Below are 19,637 nucleotides of genomic sequence, written 5' to 3'. Positions count from 1 at the left end.
AATTCATGGAGTCAAGCATCTTGTGTGTAGATTTACCCCGACAAATCTGTTGACTCATTAAAAACTTTTAAAAGAATACATATTAGGTAAACAATAAGATACAGTACTGCAATACTGTTGGTTTTCTGGTGCCTGCTCAGTCTGACCTTGTTATAGTATATTCTTTTTCCCATTGTTTTTAAATTGTAGATAAAGCCTAGCCATGGCTGCTGTTTATTCTGGCATTTCCCTTAAGCTTAAAAGCAAGACAACTTCCTGGGAAGATAAACTAAAACTGGCTCACTTTGCTTGGATTTCTCACCAGTGCTTTCTTCCAAATAAAGAACAAGTAAGTTTAATGTGAAACTCATATTTTTACAGTCTGTCAAGATAATTATCACTTGTATAATTTGGATATTGACGATTGGTTAAAAAAATAGAGAAAAAGTTGGGGAGGGAACTTTGTTGGAAGTTAAATGTAATGTCAATGAAAAAAGTAATGACTCAGGTACTTCATTAATACATTTTTTTTTTTTTTCTGTTAAAAAACCTCATTTAGGTCGGGGGCAGTGGCTCATACCTGTAATCTCTATTTTGGGAGGCCAAAGCAGGGGATCGCTTGAGGCCAGGAGTTCTAGACCAGACTGGACAACATAATAAGATCCCATCTCTTAAAAAAATTATATATGTATATATATGTATATAAATTAGTCAGACATGGTGGCATGTGCCTGTAGTCCTCATTACTTGGGAGGCTGAGGTGGGAGGATCCCTTGAGCCCAGGAGTTTGAGGCTGCAATGATCTATGATTGTGCCACTTTCACTCCCAGCCTGGGCGATAGAGCAAGACCTTGTCTCTTTAAAATAAATGAACCCACCGAATTTAGCATTTCTTTTTTTGGAGACATTATATTACAAATTAAGTATATCCATTAATGAACACATTGGGAATTAAGTTACAGAAGTTAGATTCTGAAAGTCCATTGATAGCTGCATTTGCTTATAAATCCAAAGTGATGTTTCGTAAACTGTTGGTGCTTTGTTAAAAGTCTTCCGAATTGGATAAACGGAAGGTTGGGAAGTAGAGAAATGTTAATATTTGTATAAAGCCATTTTAGACATGGGCTGGGTACCAAGAAAGACATTGCATTTTGTTAGAATTTCTCAGGCTTTTTAGGCTAAAAAATAGCTGGCATGATAAACACCAGGATGACAAGCTCATGAAACTGGATTAATACACATCCGGTTGCTGTTGTCAAAGAAGACAGCACAAAATGCTTCTAAGATGGATGACATATGTAAAGCGATGACGAGGTGTGGTGTGGAGAGCAGCGGTCATATCCAGTGCTTTCTACACCTGGCCGCACTTGGGAGTCATCTTGGCAGCCTGGCCATCACCTGGCAGGTGCTGCCCAGGGTGAAACAAAGGGGAGGCTCTAGCAGCCAATTGGATCAAGGTTTCTGCTGTTGTTATACTGAGAGATTTTATTCCTTCTGGCATCTGTCATTATTCATACTGTTATTGACAGTTCTGGGATTGTGAGCTGAGGCCTCATCACCTTTCTTCAATGTTTTGTGAAGAGGAAACATGACACGTAATGGAACCTGTATAGATAGGCACAGTCCTCCTTTTCATATAAAGCACTTGTGTAATTTCATATCGACTGTCTGTCTCCCAGATGATGTATAAATGTTAGTAGTATTAGAGGTTAAGCTGTAGGTAATGTGGGGGAAGCCAGGACACAAATCCCAGACTTTCAACTCTTACTTACTTTTTTGCTTTGTGTGTCTGATACATTCTGTGGTCATTCTGAGCAGTCTTTGTGTTTCTAACTTTTAAAACTTCGTACATGCATATCTCAGAGATACTGCAGGTTTGGTTCCATGTCAGCGAAATAGATCACAATATTTTGAGTCACACAAATTGTTTGGTTTCCTAGTGCATATAAAATTTATGTTTATACGATACTGTAGTTTGTTAAGAATGCAATAACATTATGCCTAAAAAAAGTACATACCTTAATTTAAAAAAATTGCCCAAAAATGCTAGTGGTTATTGGTTATCTGAGCCTTCAGGGAGTCATCATCCTGGAGGGTCTTGCCTTCATGTTGATGATCTGGGTGGTGATTGCTGAAGGTTAGTGTGACTGGCAACTTCTTAAAACAAGACAACAGTGAAGTTTGCTGCATTGATGGAGCTTTTCCTTTCATGAAAGACACAGCATTTTACCCACAGTAGAACTTCTTTCTAAATTGGACTTCTTCTCAAAACCTGCCACTGCTTTATCAACTAAGTTTAAGTTCTATTCTCAATCCTTTGTTGTCATTTCAGCAGTGTTCACAGCATCTTCACCAAGAGTAGATTCTATCTCAAGAAACCACTTTCTTTGCTCATCTCTAAGAAACAACTTATCCATTCAAGTTTTATTAGTCCCATCTTCAGGCTTCACTTCTAATTCTAGTTCGCTGGCTATTTCCATTATATATGCAGTTGCTTCCTCCACTTCAGTCTTGAGCCCTTCAAAGTCATCCATGAGGATTGGAATCAGCTTCTTTCAAACTCCTGTTAATGTTGATATTTTGACCTCTTCCCATGATTCATGAATATTTTTACTGGCATCTAGAGTGGTGATTCTTTCCAGAAGATCTTCAGTTTGACTTTCTCCACATCCGTCAGAGAAATCACTATGGCACCTATGCATTAGGAAATGTGTTTCTTAAATAATAAGACTTGAAAGTCAAAAGTACTCCTTGATCCATGGGTTGCAGAATGGAGGTTGTGTTAACAGTCATGAAAACAACATTCATCTCCTTGTACATCTCCATCAGAGCTCTTGGTCATGCAAGAGCGGTAATCTTCTGATAGGAGTCTTTTTGTTCCGATCAGTCTCGACATGGGCTTAAAATCTTCAGTAAACCATGCTGTAAACGGATATGCTGTCATTCAGGCTTTGTTTTTCCATTGACAGAGCACAAGCAGAGTAGATTTAGAATAATTCTTAAGAGCCCTACGATTTTGGGGATGGTAAATGAGCACTGGCGTCAAAGTTACCAGCTGCATTAGACCTTAATAAGAGAGTCAGCCTGTCCTTTGAAGCTTTGAAGCCAGGCATGGACTTCTCTAGCTATGAACATCCTAGATGGTGGCCGGGGCACAGTGGCTCACGCCTGTAATCCCAGCACTTTGGGAGGCCAAGGCGGGTGGATCACCTGAGGCCAGGAGTCCGAGACCAGTCTAGCCAACATGGCGAAACCCCATCTCTACTAAAAATACAAAAAAAATTAGCTGGGCATGGCGGCAGGCACCTGTAATCCCAGCTACTCAGGAGGCTGAGGCAGGAGAATCGCTTAAACCTGGGAGGCGGAGGTTGCAGTGAGCCGAGATCGCGCCATTCCACTCCAGCCTGGGCGACGAGCGAAACTCCGTCTCAAAAAAAAAAAAAAAGCAAGATAAAAAGAAAGTCCTGAATGGCATCTTCCAATAGAAGGCTGTTTCTTCTACTCTGAAAATCTGTTGTTTAGTTTAGCCAACTTCATCAGTGATTTTAGCTAGACCTTCTAGATAACTTCACCTGGAACTTTTATGTTATGAAGATGGCTTCTTTCCCTAAACTTCATGAACCAACCTCTGCTAGCTTCTAGCTTTTCTTCCGCAGCTTCCTTACTTCTCTCGGCCTTCATAGAATTGAAGAGAGTTAGGGCCTTGCTCTGGATTAAGCTTTGGCTTACGGGAATGTTGTGGTTGGTTTGATCTTCTATCCAGACCACTAAAACTTTCTCCATATCAGCAATAGGCGGTTTCACTCTCTATCATTTGGTGTTCACTGGAGTAACACTTTTAATTTCCTTCAAGAACTTTTCCTTTGCATTCATAATTTGGCTAATTGGCTCAAGAGGCTTGGTTTTGGTCTATCTCACCTTTCAGCCTGCCTTCCTTGCTAAGCTTAATTATTTTTAGCTTTGGATTTAAAGACGCATGCAGCTATTCCTGCCACTTGAACACCTGGAGGCCATTGTAGGGTTAACTGGCCTAATTGCAATATTATTGTGTCTCAAGGAATAGGAAAGCCAGAGGAGAAGGAGAGAGGGGAAAATAGCCCATCAGGGTAATAGCATTTTGGTGGAGCAGTCAGGATGCATAGAACATTTATTGATTAGGCTTGTTGACTTAGAAGGACACAGTTCATGGCGCCCCAAAACAATTAGAATAGTAACATCAATGATCACTGGTCACAGAGCACCATAACAAATATAAGAATGAAAAAGTTGGAAATACTGGGAGAATTACCAAAATGTGGCAGAGACATGAAGCAAACACTTGCTGTTGGAATAAAGGATCTGATAGACTTGCTTGGCTCAGGGTTGCCATAAACCTCCAATTTGTAAATGCAATATCTGTATCTGCAAGGCACAATAAAATGAGGTATGCCTGTATAACCTCAGAAAACGGGGTAAGACGTGTTGGTTTCACCTGAAACTTTTAATTTGCCCTAGCTGAAGACAAATTTGTTGTTTTCCCGTTCTTATCCTTTAATAAACGTTTTAAAATACCAGAACACCTACGTAATATTACCAAAGGTAAGTTTTGAAAGAGAGGTTCTCCCCCGCTGCCCCTGTGGCAATTGGATTTGGTTATACTTGTAATGTCCCTATAATGTCTAACATCTTTCAGCAAATACATTTATTTTCAGTGTATGTTTCCTTCAAATTCAGGTGTTACTCGATTGGGCAAGACAATCATTGGTTGCATTTTATAAGAAAAAACTTGAACTGAAGGAAGATATTGTTGAAAGGCTTTGGATCTATATAGATAACATTTTACATAGCAGAAAATTGCAGAATCTCCTCAAGAATGGAAAGACCATTAATCTTCAGATTTCCCTAGTCAAGGTAATTCACTCTTCTGTATGTGTTGCATGCATCTCCACTGATTTCTTGTTAATGCTGGAAACTTGTTTTAGTGTCAATTGTATGAAGATATAGGAAATATTAAGGTAGGAGAGAAGGGTGTAATATTATTGGAATTATAATAGTAACTATTGAATGTGTATCATATGATCTAAGCATTTTGTTATTTAATATTCAAAAAAAGCTTGGAACGATTTCATAAACAGGTCATTGGTTACCTTTAATTGGAAAAGGTAGCTAGCAAATTATGCTTCTCTGATTTGTTTTTCTTCTTCTTCACCTTTCTTTTGGTCTGGAGGGAGATCAAAGGCCAAAATCCGGACAGGAATTTCCTCAAAGGTTTTTTTTTTTCTTTTCAACTACGGCCTTCGAGCCACAGGTGCCACTAGTGGCTTGGCCGGCAACCCGGGGCCTCCTCAGTTTTTGACTGAAAGTGATTTTGAAGTCTCAGATCAGAAGTGGGAACTTCATTGTCAAAACTGAGTGTGTTTAAATACCATGAGAATAGCTAGGTACAATAAAAACTACTACTAGTGAGCACTTAATGTGTGCCAGGCTCAAAGAAGTTTAACTTTCCTGAAGTCACATGACCAGTTAGTGGCACAGCTGGGATTTGAACCTCACCCTGCCTGAGTGTCAAGCCTGGGCTGTGAAGCCATAACACTGCCTCACCCTCATGAGTGTGCAGGCTGAGAGAAAACCATGGGAGGCTAGTAACGGAGAGGAACGAAGGTTGAGCTTCCTGATGGCACATAGGGCTTAACGGTTCTTGAGATTACGTTCCAAACTGGGTCACTTTACAATAATAAACCAGTGGTCACCAAAGTGGCTTATTTCAAATGATCTTTTGGAATATGGGAAGCAAATCTTGGAATGTCTCCTTGTTTAAAAATTATTATTTTTACTTAATTTTTATTTTTATGTATGCTTCATAATTATATAAAATGTTATTGCTGTGGCATATGTGCATAATTTATAAATTACACTTATTGAGTATAAATGCAGGAAAAATTGATGAGTTGTATAATCAAAAATTTGGAGATCACCGTAATAGTGCATTGACATTTAAGGATTTGTCATCTTTGTTACAGCTTTTCCAGAGTAACTTTAAAAGTCCATGGCCAGCAATTACTTGAATAGAAATAATAATACCTATCTCATTAGGGCACTGATAACTTAGCACCTGGGATAGGTTTGGTTCTCAGATTCCCTAAGGCTGGGAGCAAGTCACTTAACCTGTGACTGAATTATAGAATCTGCCTGGTTCTCATAATTTCTGGTGTTTGTGAATTTTGGAATTTTGAGAGCAGTAGACAATAGATTTGCTATATAATAAGCAGTAGCAACATAACATTTGCTTTTCTTTTTAAAAAATTTTTTTGAGATAGAGTCTCCGTCACCCAGGTTGGCGTGCAGTGGTGTGATCTTGGCTCCCTGGAACCTCTGCCTCCTGGGTTCAAGTGATTCTTGTGCCTCAGCCTCCTGAGTAGCTGGGACTACAGGTGTGCACCACCATGCTCGGCTAATTTTTATATTTTTAGTAGAGATGGTGTTTCACCATGTTGACCAGGCTGGTCTCGAACGCCTGGCCTCAAGTGATCTGCCCCCAACTCAGCCTCCCAAAGTGTTGGGATTACAGGCATGAGCCACCATGCCCAGCTGCTTTCCTTTTTAAAAGAGTGCCTTTTGCTTTGGCTGTTTTTAATAGAAAAAGTATAATTGACTATAAACATGCATTTTTTTTTTCTTTTTTCAGACAGAGTCTTGCTCTGTCACCCAGGCTGGAGTGCAGTGGCTCGATCCCAGCTCACTGCAACCTCTGCCTCCCAGGTTCAAGCAGTTCTCCTGCCTCAGCCTCCCAAGTAGCTGGGATTACAGCTGCCCGCCACCACGCCCGGTTAATTTTTTCATTTTTAGTGGAGTCGGGTTTCACCATGTTGGCCAGGCTGTTCTCAAACTCCTGACCTCAAGTGATCTGCCTACCTCGGCTTCTCAAAGTGCTGGGATTACAGGTGTGAGCCACTGTGCCTGGCCTAGAAACATGTATTTTGGACCACAAGATCATAATTTAAGTGCTACTTTCCCTCTGCCTGGTAACATCTAAGCTCAATTGCAGGTTTACGATCTAAGGGAAAGTGACATTTGGCATTTAAGCCCTTTAAAACCCAGCTTTAAAAAAAGGGACAGCAAATTTACAAAGGCACGGATCCTTTTCTAGGTTGGCATTGGTAGAAGATGGACGTGTGGAGGAATTGAAACAGGTGCTTTGCCTTATTTTGATGCACTAAGCTTATGTCAGGTTCATTGAAATATGGTAATCTGGGCATTTCTTTCTTACCAAGATGAGGGAAAGGGGTGAGTTTGTTGTTGCTTTTTTAATACTTTCTAGTGTATGTGTGGGTTTAAGGTCAGTAATGAATTTTCTTTCTTTCTTAATGTTCAGATCATAAATGAGAGAGTAGCTGAGTTCTCTGTTTCGGGATCCCAAAGAAACATCTGTGCTGTCCTTCGATGCTGCCAGGGCATCCTGTCGACACCTGCCCTGGCTGTCATCTACACGGCCAAACAGGAACTGATGGTGGCCTTGCTGAGCCAGCTTTGCTGGTTGGCCTGCAGGCAGCCCGAAGGAGCCATGGTAGCCCAGTTGTTTGAGGTCATTCACCTGGCCCTTGGCCATTATCTCTTGATCCTGCAGCAGCAGGTCAACCCAAGACGTGCCTTTGGGGATGTGACTGCTCACCTGCTCCAGCCGTGCCTGGTCCTGAGGCACTTACTCTCCGGGGGCACATGGACACAGGGTGGACAGGGCCAGCTGAGGCAGGTGCTGAGCCGGGACATCAGGAGTCAGATTGAGGCCGTGTTCCGAGGAGGGATTTTTCAGCCTGAGCTGCTGTCATCCTACAAGGAGGAACTCTTGGACCAGCAGCAAGGGGATGTGAAGACGGGAGCCATGAAGAACCTTCTGGCTCCCATGGACACCGTGCTCACCAGGCTGGTCGATGCTGGCTACTGTGCAGCATCCCTTCATACCTCTGTTGTGGCCAACTCAGTGGCCTTGCTGTATAAGCTCTTTCTAGATTCTTACTTCAAGGAGGGAAACCAGCTTCTCTGCTTCCAGGTTCTCCCCAGGCTGTTTGGCTGCTTGAAGATTTCACACCTGCAGGAGGAGCAAAGCAAAGCCCTGTCCACATCAGATTGGACCACAGAGCTTTTGGTTGTGGAACAGCTACTAAACTCAGTGGCCAACAACAATATCTACAACATCGCTGCCGACAGAATTCGGCATGAAGAGGCTCAGTTCCGCTTTTACCGCCATGTGGCTGAGCTGCTGATAAACCATACACAAGCACCGATACCAGCCTGGTTCCGCTGTCTGAAGACTTTGATATCTCTGAATCATTTGATTTTGGAGCCAGACCTGGATGACCTGCTGGCTTCAGCGTGGATCGATGCAGAAGTGACAGAGTTTCGAACCAAAAAAGCCCAGGAGGCGCTTATTCATACTGTCTTCCAGACTTATGCCAAACTCCGACAAGTGCCACGGTTGTTTGAAGAGGTTTTGGGGGTGATCTGTCGTCCAGCTGCTGAGGCACTGAGGCAGCCTGTGCTGGCCTCGGGCCTCTCGGCGATACTCTCTGCATGCTTCCTGGAACTGCCTCCGAGTCAGATCCTGGACACGTGGTCCCTTGTGCTGGAGAAGTTCCAGTCTTTAGTCTTGCCCTATTTGCAGAGTGATGCCGACATGGCCCTGAAGTCACTGTCACTGAGCTCGCTGCTGCACTGCATCATGTTCAACATGAGGAGCCTGGACAGCAGCACGCCCCTGCCCATTGTCAGACGGACACAGTGCATGATGGAGAGGATGCTGAGGGAGCTCGTGCAGCCCCTGCTGGCCCTTCTCCTGGACCCCCCAGGCCCAGAGCCAGAGCTGTGGCTGCAGAAGGTCAGTGACTCTGCACTCCTGCTCTCTTACACTTGGGCCCAGGTGGATGCTATGTTCAGTTTGAACTGTAGCCAGTATCACTCTATGTCTGGGCCCCTTATAGGTGTTGCTCTGGAGATCTCGAACCTCCCTTCGTTGCTCCCAGGTGTAAAAACACAGCATTGGAAGAAGATAGAGAAGTTTACAGCTCAGTTCAGCTCTCTTGGTAGATACTGCTTAGAACAGCTGTACCTGCAGAAAATGAAAAGGACTTTAATGCAAACTAGTTTCCGGTCTGAAGGAGCCATCCAAAGTTTGAGGTGCGATGCTGCCTTTATTATTGGTTCTGGCAGAAAAAGCTTGAATCAGAGAACGACGGCTTCCTGGGATGGCCAAGTCGGGACAGTGAGTGGACTCACATACCCTGTAGCACACTGGCACTTGATTGTGTCAAATCTCACAATTTTAGTATCCTATCTGTGTCCAGATGATGTGGGATACCTGGCCAGTGTCCTGCTGAGAACTTTACCAATGGGCAAAGCCCAGGAAGGCTCAATAGATGAAGAGGCATACATCACACTGGAAAAAATATCCAAAGCCTTTCTTCATAGCCCTCTCTTTCCAGAGATGCAGTCCCTTCATTCTGCTTTCTTAATGTGCGTAACCACAAGTTGCTCCAGCATTCTGTGTTCTGGTGTCCAGCGTGATTCAGGTCTTGTCAGTCAGCAGCTTCCCTGGCTTTTTGAAAAGGACCACATGGTTGTGGGTCATTGGGAAAACAGATTTGCAAAAGCTGGACCCGAAGGTATAGAACCTAGAGGAGAAATTGCCAAGAACTTACTGTCCCTGGTCAAGAGTGACTTCCCTATCCAGCTGGAGGGAGAGCAGTTGGAAAGCATCCTGGGACTTCTGGAAGTGATTTCTGCCTTACAGCTGGACAGCCTCTTGCCACCCTATCATGTGCATTATTTTCTTCTGTTACTGTCCATGGCCGTCAGCAAACTAGGATGCTCTTGTTCCTCCTCACTGGCTCTCAAGTTCTTGACGACTTGCTACCAGCTTCTTGGTTACTTGCAAAGGGGGAAAAGTGCTCGCTCTGTGTTCAAGATCATGTATGGTAGTGATATTTTTGAGATTGTACTGACCTCATTGTTCAGAGCTAGTAGTAGGTTCCTTATTGAGATGGATGATCCCGCTTGGCTGGAATTCCTCCAAGTGATAGGGACATTCTTAGAGGAGCTAATGCAGATGCTCATCCAAATGAAGCTGAGCTTGGTGCTCAATTTTAGAAAAATCACCGCCTTCCTCTCTAGTTCCAAACCATACATGGAGGTAGCTTCAAGCAAACAATTAGAAAATCAGAACCCCCAGGGCAGGCATTTCCTTCTGGTGTCTTTAACCAGGTTGTGCCATGTCCTGGGACCTTTCCTCAAAGAGCAGAAGCTGGGCCAAGAGGCCCCAGCAGCACTGTCTGAGCTGCTGCAGCAGGTTGTGCTGCAGACAGGAGCTGTGCTGCAGCTCTGCTCAGTGCCGGGGGCCCAGGGCTGGCGCCTTCCCTCGGTCCTCATCTCATCCATCAGCACACTCTTGGAAGCCGACCTGGGTCAGCACTGCGGGGATGGAGGGGCCGACATTTCCCAAGGAAGCGACAGGACGCTACTCTCCCACGCTGCCCTCTACCAGGGTGTTTACTCTCAGATACTGTTGGAGTTGCCAGCTCTCGTGGGACATGATCAGTCTTTTCGGGCAGCCTTGCAGTTTTTGACTCTGTTATTTTTGGCCCCAGAACTGCATCCCAAAAAGGACTCCATGTTTACCTCCATGTTTCATTCTGTGAGAAGAGTTCTTGCAGGTAAGATATTTTCTCTTGAGCTAATTCTGTGTTATAGAGGTCTAGTTTCCACTGCTCCCCTTTTTGGAACTGGGAATAAGTGAACACGTGATGTGTTTAAAAGGTACCACATGTGAGGCGGGGTGCGGTGGCTCACGCCTGTAATCCCAGCACTTTGGGAGGCCAAGGTGGGTGGATCACGAGGCCAGGAGATCAAGACCATCCTGGCTAACACGGAGAAACCCCATTTCTAGTAAAAATGCAAAAAATTAGCTGGGCGTGGTGGCAGGCGCCTGTAGTCCCAGCTACTCGGGAGGCTGAGGCAGGAGAATGGCGTGAACCCGGGAGGCAGAGCTTGCGGTGAGCCGAGATTGCGTCACTGCACTCTAGCCTGGGCGAGAGAGTGAGAGTCTGTCTCAAAAAAAAAAAAAAAAAAAGTACCACATGTGGACAGTGGGAAGACCTCCCTTCTAGGCCCAGCACCCACGACTTCATGCCCTCTATTTACATTCTAGGCATACATAAGCAATTACCGCTACAACTGTTTCTTTACTTTCTGTGCAAACAGCAGCCTCCTCTGTATGTTACTCTGCACCTCAGTTGCTCAGTTATTTTGGAGGTTGTTCTGTGTACGTTTATAGTTTTGAAATCTGCTCCTCTTCAGCTTTTTAGCCTTTAACTTGTCCTGTCTGCAATGAGATACACAGATACCTGCATCCTTAGTAGGCTCTTATGTATCAGACTTTCAGTGCCATAAATTGACTTCAAAAAGATATGAAAATCTGCCAACTGTAAAAAAGTACTAATCAGAGCCAGGCGTGGCAGCTCACACCAGTAATCCCAGCACTTTGGGAGGCTGAGGGGGCAGATTGCTTGAGTCCAGGCAACATGGCAAAACCCCATCTCTACAAAAAATACAAAAATTGGCCAGGCATGGTGGCATGCGTCTGTAGTCCCAGCTACTCAGGAGGTTGAAGTGGGAGGATCACCTGAGCCCAGGGAGGTTGGTGCTGCAGTGAATCTTGATCCTGCCATTGCACTCCAGGCTGGGTGACACAGTGAGATCCTGTCTCATAAAAAAAATAAATAAATAAAATTAAAAAGTACAAATCAATTTCTTTTTTTTTTTTTTTTTTTTTTTGAGATGGAGTCTCACTCTGTCTCCCAGGATGGAGTGCAGTGGTACAATCTCAGCTCACTGCAAGCTCCGCTTCCCAGGTTCACACCATTCTCCTGCCTCAGCCTCCCAAGTAACTGGGACTACTGTCACCCACCACCACGCCCGGCTAATTTTTTTGTATTTTTTAGTAAAGACAGGGTTTCACCGTGTTAGCCAGGATGGTCTCGATATCCTGACCTCGTTATCCGCCCACCTCAGCCTCCCAAAGTACTGGGATTACAGGCGTGAGCCACCACGTCCAGCCAAATCACTTAATTTCCAAAGAGCCTCTTACAGTTTCTTGAGGATAGGACTGTGCCTTCCTTAGTTCACCCCTGTCCCCCCACCGTATTAGGGTGCTGCCAGGTGCAGGTGCTCACTGCACCAAGGCTAACCTTCAATGTCATCAAAGTGTTTTAGTCTGAAGGCAGCCTTCCAGGCAGCAAACTAGGACCTCATACACAGCCTCAAAGCAAGAGAGCTCATGTCTTCCTGCACAGAGTCAACCTTTACAGCCCCCTTGATAAAAGGTTAATGGGTTACTATGCAGCCATTAAAAATATAATTATGAAAACTATTATGAAGACAAGGGCTAGAAATATATAGAAAATATTATTAAGCAAAAAAAGTACAGTATGAAATGTTAAATATGCCACAATTACAACGATATAAGATATGCGTGCAGACAAAGGCTAGAAATGCATCCAAAAATTAAAATAATTATTGTATTAACATGCATGTATTAACATGCATTGTATTATTGCATTAACATGTTGTGATTGTTGCTATTTTCTTATTTTGTACCACTTTCATGTTGCATTTTAATAAGAATAAGTCAAAATACTTTTCTATGATTTAATTAAATATGCCATAAGCAGGGGATAGATTATAATGTTTTTGGAGGCCCATTTAGAGTTTGTTGAGGTTTTCCTCTATAGTGAAGGATTAGTAAGATTTGTTACCTTTATTAGGGTATACAAATAAAATACACTTTTACTCCTCCCAAACAAACAGTTAATGGAGGAGATTTCTTCTGTTTCAAGACGGCACACACCACAATTGTGAGGGGTCTTTTCTTTTTTGTTTTGGTGGTAATGAAAGGGCTGGGGTCAGGTCAGTCTTTTGAGGTGATGTTTGGAAGTCAGCCAAATCTGACCCTCGTTAACGTCACGCACACGTTAACTCTGTGTTTCTGGGTGGAGAAGCTGTGACGGGTGGGGCCATGGGCGTGCCTTTCAGTACGTGAGGGTTAAATGGGTTCTCGCAGAAAGTAAAGCCATCTGGTCTGCCTGTGCCAGTGCCAGAACTGAAGTGCCATGGGCCAAATCACGCTGCTGTTGTCTCCCTTTCAGTAACCTGTCTCTGGCTGGATTGTAGATTAACTGAAAGGCTTTGATATTACATTGTTCTGCCTTATTGTGTCAGGGTCTCTTTTAGCGAATGGTGTTCACCTTCTTAGTGGGGGCTAAAATCGAGTCTTTTATTAATCCTAATTACAGTGCTCTAAGTGACTGGCCCAAGAAACAGCAGCTGGTGGTCTGAAGCTCTGCCCTGTGCCCCTTAGTTAAACAGAATATTGTGTCCTCCTTTTCCTCTTCAACCCTGCTGAGTTGAGGCAATCTCTCTTTTTTTTTTGAGACAGAGTCTCATTCTGTCACCTAGGCTGGAGTACAGTGGCGCGGTGTCGGCTCACTGCAACCTCCGCCTCCCGGCTTTGAGCGATTCTCTTGCCTCGGCCTCCTGAGTAGCTGGGATTACAGGCATGCACCACCATGCCCGGCTAATTCCTGTATTTTTAGTAGAGATGGGGTTTTACAGTGTTGGCTAGGCTGGTCTCGAACTCCTGACCTTAAGTGGTCCACCTGCCTCGGCCTCCCAAAGTGCTGGGATTACAGGCATGAGCCACCGTGCCTGGCCAAGTTGAGGCAGTCTTTAAGCCTTAACTATATGTCCCTGGACTTCTGGTACCTTATTTCCCCAGGGACAGAGCCCCTCGGTCACAGCATGGTCAGGGTTGGGCAAGGCCAGCCTGCCACACTGTGCCCTCAGCTCATGGGCCTGGGGTGTTGCTGTGTCCAGGCCTCTTCCACCTGAGCTGTTAGACACTGTTCAGGGAAGTGCCAGAGTTCTGAGTGCTCTGGAAGAAATGCCAAGTGAGGAGTGGCCCAAGGCTTTGGGCAGGGAGAAGGAGTGTGAAGAGGGGCCGTACAGGTGCCCCAGCCATGGAGTTCTCCCTGTGTCCTTAAGGGTGGCTCAGAGGTGGGCTTTTGTAAAGAATGCCTTCTGATAGAACAGAGGACCTGAATTCAGTTACAGAAACCAACACTTCTAAAAATGCTTCTTGGCTGGGAGTAGTGGCTGGCATCTGTAATCCTGCACTTAGGGAGGCTGAGCCAAGAGATCACTTGAGGCCAGGAGTTTGAGACCAACCTGGGCGAAAAAGCAAAACCCCATCTCTACAAAAAGCCGGTGTGGGTAGCATGCACCTGTGGTCCCAGCTACTCTGAAGGCTGAGGCGAGACGACCCCTTGAGCCCAAGAGGTCGAGGCTGCAGTGAGCCATGATTGTGCCACTGCACTCCAGCCTGGGTGATGGAGTGAGACCCTGTCTCCAGAAACATAAAAAAAACAATTAAAATGCTTGTATGTTTGAGGCTGTATCCTGCTGTGGAGATGAGTGAGGTGTTGATTTTGGCCTATGTAATTAAATAAACAGACATTCGCACAAATCACAGGGTAAAGGTGGGGGAGACGCCATAAGGCGAACCAGAGCGATGGGACTCGGTGGAGAGGCCACATACAGGCCACGTGTGAGTGGCCCTTGAAGGGTGGCTAGGGCAGGTGGAAATGGGAGCCTTTCGTGTGAGGGCACTGTGTTGTGAGCTCTGTGGCCTTTTTTATTTGCCAGCCACAGGAGTTGGTGCTGTGATGCCCACTTCACTGATGAGGGAGTTGAGGCTCAGAGAGATCATGGGTCCAGGGTTTTACAGCTTGTGGGAGACTTGGACCTAGGTCTTTACCTCTCTAAAGTCCCCTTTCCCCCAGTGCTGTAAATAGTAAGCAAAGACAGGAAAGCAGGAAGGTATTCTGGCAATGTGGAATAGGCAGATGGGGCTGAAGCGCTGGCTGGAAAGATGACCTGGGGCCAGATGATAAAGGGCCTTGAGTGCCCTGGCTTTGGGCGTTATTGTGAAACCGTGGGCCCAAGGACACTGGGGATGATGGGAAACAGCTGGGTGACTTCCTGACAGTCATCCAGGCCTGAAAAGTGGAGCTCTCTTAGTCTTTCTGACTTTCCCGTCTGTTTAAAATACCACTCTTGCAGCCCTACCTATTTTATAAAGAAACACAAAGAAAATAGAGAAATAAAATACAGTTGACCCTTGAACAACATAGGGGTTAAGGCACCAACCCCCAGCACAGTAAAAAATTCCGTGTATATCCTTCTGATACAATTCTATTAAAAAAATCTTGTGTTACTTTTGACTCTCTAGAAACTAAACTACTGATAGCCTACTGTTGACCAAAGCCTTACTGATAACATAAACAGTCGATTACCATGTATTTTGTGTATGTATTTATGTATTATATTCTTACAATCAAGTAAGCTAGAGAAAAGAAGATGTTATTAAGAAAATAACAAGGAAGGGAAAATGTATTTGCCATTCATTAAGTGAAGTAGATTATCATCAAGGTCTTCATCCTCTTCATCTTCACACTGAGTAGGTTGAGGAGGGGGAAGAGGAGGGATTGGTCTTGCTGTCTCAGGGGTGCCAGAGGCAGAAGAAAACCCATGTATAAGTGGATCCATGCAGTTCAAACATTGTTCAAGGGTCAACGGCACAAAGCAATAATCACTGTCTTCTGTGGTTCGGAGTTTACCTCCTAAGCATGGCTGTCGTCTTCTTTGTGTGTGTGTGTACACACATTGCACAGGTGCAGCTGTGTATATGAGAGCGTGGCATCACAGTAAATACGTGTACCTGCTTTTTCCACCAGTGCTTGTATCACCATGCCCCTAACTTGGTGATTTTTGATGGCGGCCACAGCTGTGCGCAGTTTCATCCTGTGGCTATTTGGTAGTTTATTTCACCTGTCTGTCACATCTTAATAGTTTTGGTTTCTTTCCCACACAGATCCTGAAATTCCTGTTCAGGTCACTCAGGATATTGAGCCTCAGTTGGGAGCCCTGTTCACCCAAATGTTAGAGGTTGGGACGACAGAGGACTTGAGGCTGGTGATGCAGTGTATTCTCCAGGGACTGGATGTCAGTAACATGTGGAAAGCAGATGTGCAGGTGGGTGGCCTCTCCCTCCTTGTGTGGCAGGCTCAGAAACCACATCGGCTCAAATGGGAAAACTGATTTGAGATGTGATGTCACCCTTAAAACTAAACAAATTCTAACTGGTAGAGACTCTAGGCAAAGGGGGAGGCTGTGAGAGGGAGCCCTGGCCTGTGGGACAGCCCAGGCTGCGGCGTAGGGAGGCCTTAGTTTTCAAATGGGAAGTTTTTCAAATTACAAGTGTGTTGTCTTATTACGTCAAATACTAAGTGTTACACATTCACAAAACTGATACATAAAAAAGTTAAATTCTGCTCATTCTTTGCTGAAGACCTCTCACACCATACTTCTTGCAACATGTGGCCTGATTGGGCCATACTGCCCTCATGCCAGCATTTGAGAAGCACCTAGGTTAGCCTGCCCCCTTCAGTTCTGACAGAAGTCACTAATACAGCCTGCATGGTGTTGCATTTGCTGAGTGCCTTTGCACAGAGCTCACATGCTGGGATTTGTTTCTCTGAATGCCTGTGGGCACTGGACTGGTCAGACGTCTCTTACGCAAGGAAGAAGGCCACAGGCCACAGAGCCAATGGTTGGTGGGGCGGAGAGTCCAGCCAAGGTCTCTGGTCTAGGCATATTCTGCCTCATGAATGGCTTATTGACTCCTGGTCATATACAGCACACTGATATTGGGTACTGATTTGGGCAGGAGAGGAAACAAACCCAAATTTCTGTTTGGACCAGTTGGTTAGGAGACTTCCCGGAGGAAGTGAGACTCCAGCCGTGCACTGAAGAATGCGGGGGACTTGGTTAGGGAGCAGAGGTGAGGGGAAGGGAGGCATGCACCGTGCAGGCAGCGTGTTGGGCTCCCAGGAGCAGGGGATGTGCAAGAGTGAGAAGATGGACAGGGAGAAGTGGTGCCAGGGGGCAGGCCCTGGTGGGGAGATAGCCTGTAGGTGGGCAGCAGAGTGGGAGTAGAGATGGGGCTTTGGGGTGTGCCTAGTCAGAGGGAGCAGGGAAGGGAAGAGAGTGAAAGGCAGAAGCCAGGACTTTGGCTAGGGTTATGGGGCGGGCTGCACAGCATTCGGGGAGAAAAGGATGGTGTGAGGCTGAAGTAGAAACTCACTGACAGTGTGAAATGCCTGGCACTGGGTCTGTTTGTTCATATAGGCACCCCGTAAAGGTAGGGCTCTGCCCATGTCTCATGGTTTAAAACCTTATTTTTCAAAGGGGAAGTTTTTCAAATTACAAATGTGTGGTCTTATTATGTAAAATACTAAGTATTACATATTCACAATACTGATATGTATAAAAGTTAAATTCTGGCCGGGTGCGGTGGCTCACGCCTGTAATCCCAGCACTTTGGGAGGCCGAGGTGGGTGGATTATATGAGGTCAGGAGTTCGAAGCCACCTGGCCAACATAGTGAAACCCCGTCCCTGCTAAAAATACAAAAATTAGCTGGGCGTGGTGGTGGGTGCCTGTAATCCCAGCCACTTGGGAGGCTGAGGCAGGAGAATCGCTTGAGCCCAGGAGGTGGAGGTTGCAGTGAGCAGAGATCATGCCATTGCACTCCAAGCCTGGGTGACAGAGCGAGACTCAGTCTAAAAAAAAAAAAAGTTAAATTCTGCTCATTCTTTGCTTAAGACCTCTCCCACCATATATTTTGAAACATGTGACCCGATTGGGCCATACTGCCCTCATGTCAGCATGTAGCACCCGTGACCACAGCACCTTATCCGATTGTTTTCACATTTTCCTCCAGCCGCTCCTATCTGTAAGCATGCATCGTTGCTCAGTGAAGTAACAGCCAGTGTCCTCTGCGTGGACGGAGCCTTGACAACACAGGCTCTCCATAATTAGGTCACAGTGTGTGACCCTTGTGCAGTTCACTGTCCTGGCCCCTTTACGTGCTTGATTTAGTGAAATGCTGCTGAAAGACCCTGACTTTGCCCCAGCTCTGCTCATCTTCTTTACTTCCTTCCTGTCTGCATGCTGACGTGAAGGGTGTCCCTCCCAGGACTTAACCCCCAGCAGGCCTTGTCCACCTCCCCTGACACCAGGGGTCTCAATCCACTCCAACGCCGAAGCCCCAGGGAGCAGGCTTCTTCCCCAGGCAGAGTTCTTAAGAAAGAACACGCTATCTCTGCTGCTAAGTTTTTTCTCTTTTGCCCCAGGCTGTTGTGTCAGCTGTTACATTGCTGAGGCTGCTACTGAACTGCCCACTCAGTGGAGAGAAAGCAAGTCTGTTGTGGCGTGCGTGTCCCCAGATAGTCACGGCTTTAACAGTGAGTACCCTCTGGAGATGTGTCCTCCAGCTCCTCCCCTCCCTCTTCCTGTAAAGACAGAAGTCAGCCTTTTGGGGTCTGCTGTCCTGTTGCTTTATGCAGAACGTGTGTGTGGGCTGCTTCCTAAGGGCGGCGGTGAGCAGGATGCTGAGCTTGTGTGTCCTGCCTGAACACATTGGTATCAACGGTTGGAGCAGTGGAAGGGAGGTGGTATCAAGGAACATTTAGTAGCATTGGGAAGCATCAGACAGGCAGAAAAAAGAGGGATGTAGTGATAAAGGGAGGCTATCGTGGAGGCCTGCTTAATTTTTAAAATTTTATGTTTTATTATTTTTTTAGAAATGGAGTCTCACTGTGTGGTCCAGGCTAAGGTGAAGTGGCTATTTGCAGTTGCAAACATAGTGTTCTGCAGCCTCAAACTCCTGGCCTCAAGTGATCTTTCTGCCTCAGCCTCCCAAGTCACCAGGATTATAGGTGCATGCCACTGCAGCCAGCTTGTAGATGCCTATTTAATCAGATGATAAAAGAAGGAATTCTGGGGCTTTCTTTGTCTCCACAAGATGTTGTGGTTAGTTTAATGCACTCATTTATTTGTAGGAGTTGTGTGTGTGTGTGTGTGTGTGTGTCTGTGTGTTTAAGGCCTATGATACAGTGAGAATAAAATGCTTTATAGGATGGGATAATAATGTTGCAGATAGGAGTTTATTTTGTTAACAATCTTACTCAAGTGTTAAAATTTGTGTCCAGTTGTTGCTAGGCTGTTTGTTTCACTAGAACAGTCTGGTTCAGATTGGGACTGCCTCCTGCCCTCTAAAAACCCCGACCTGGGTATTCTTACACTTAGGTGCGAAGGAGCAGTATCTATTTTACCATCATCCTCTGCCCTAATTCTAGCTGTTGCTACCTGAGACAATTGCCCTGGGTTAGCATGTTCCTGGGGCAAAAGGGTCTAAAAAACAGACTTAATATTCTCTCTTGTTTCCAATTTGGCTGCTTTGTCATTTTCCTGAGCATTCGTGTTGGTGGATGGCAGGGGTCATCGTCACCGAGTATGTGGGGTGAGCATCAGGAAAGGCACGTGGGCTGTATAGGGAGGCGACCCACGCTGACGGGCGGGGACAGTGTTGATGATGTGTGTGGTAGGCCCTCACTGATAAGAACACCAGGCTAGAATCCACTTATGTCCACCCAAAGGGTGTAGCAGGGGTCCGCACAGCCAGAATACCCAGCAGAACAGTGAGCATTGTGAGAGACAGTACCCAGAAGGCCT

General features: G+C 45.4%; 1 protein-coding gene across 2 annotated transcripts in view; it reads left to right on the top strand.

The window, feature by feature from the left end:
- URB2 (URB2 ribosome biogenesis homolog) overlaps positions 1 to 19,637 on the top strand; it is a 33,135-nt gene that overhangs the window by 1,260 nt on the left and 12,238 nt on the right. For both annotated transcript variants that reach the window (XM_002809322.6, XM_054561780.2), the window contains exons 2-6: positions 190 to 328; positions 4,693 to 4,869; positions 7,331 to 10,661; positions 15,935 to 16,095; positions 18,257 to 18,367. In XM_002809322.6, the coding sequence (XP_002809368.3) occupies positions 203 to 328; positions 4,693 to 4,869; positions 7,331 to 10,661; positions 15,935 to 16,095; positions 18,257 to 18,367 (3,906 nt within the window). In that variant the 5' untranslated portion in view covers positions 190 to 202. The remainder of the gene's footprint in view (positions 1 to 189; positions 329 to 4,692; positions 4,870 to 7,330; positions 10,662 to 15,934; positions 16,096 to 18,256; positions 18,368 to 19,637) is intronic.

Source organism: Pongo abelii, chromosome 1, assembly GCF_028885655.2.
Source record: "Pongo abelii isolate AG06213 chromosome 1, NHGRI_mPonAbe1-v2.0_pri, whole genome shotgun sequence".
NCBI classification, from domain to species: domain Eukaryota; kingdom Metazoa; phylum Chordata; class Mammalia; order Primates; family Hominidae; genus Pongo; species Pongo abelii.
This window is presented reverse-complemented; position numbering and strand designations above follow the sequence as displayed.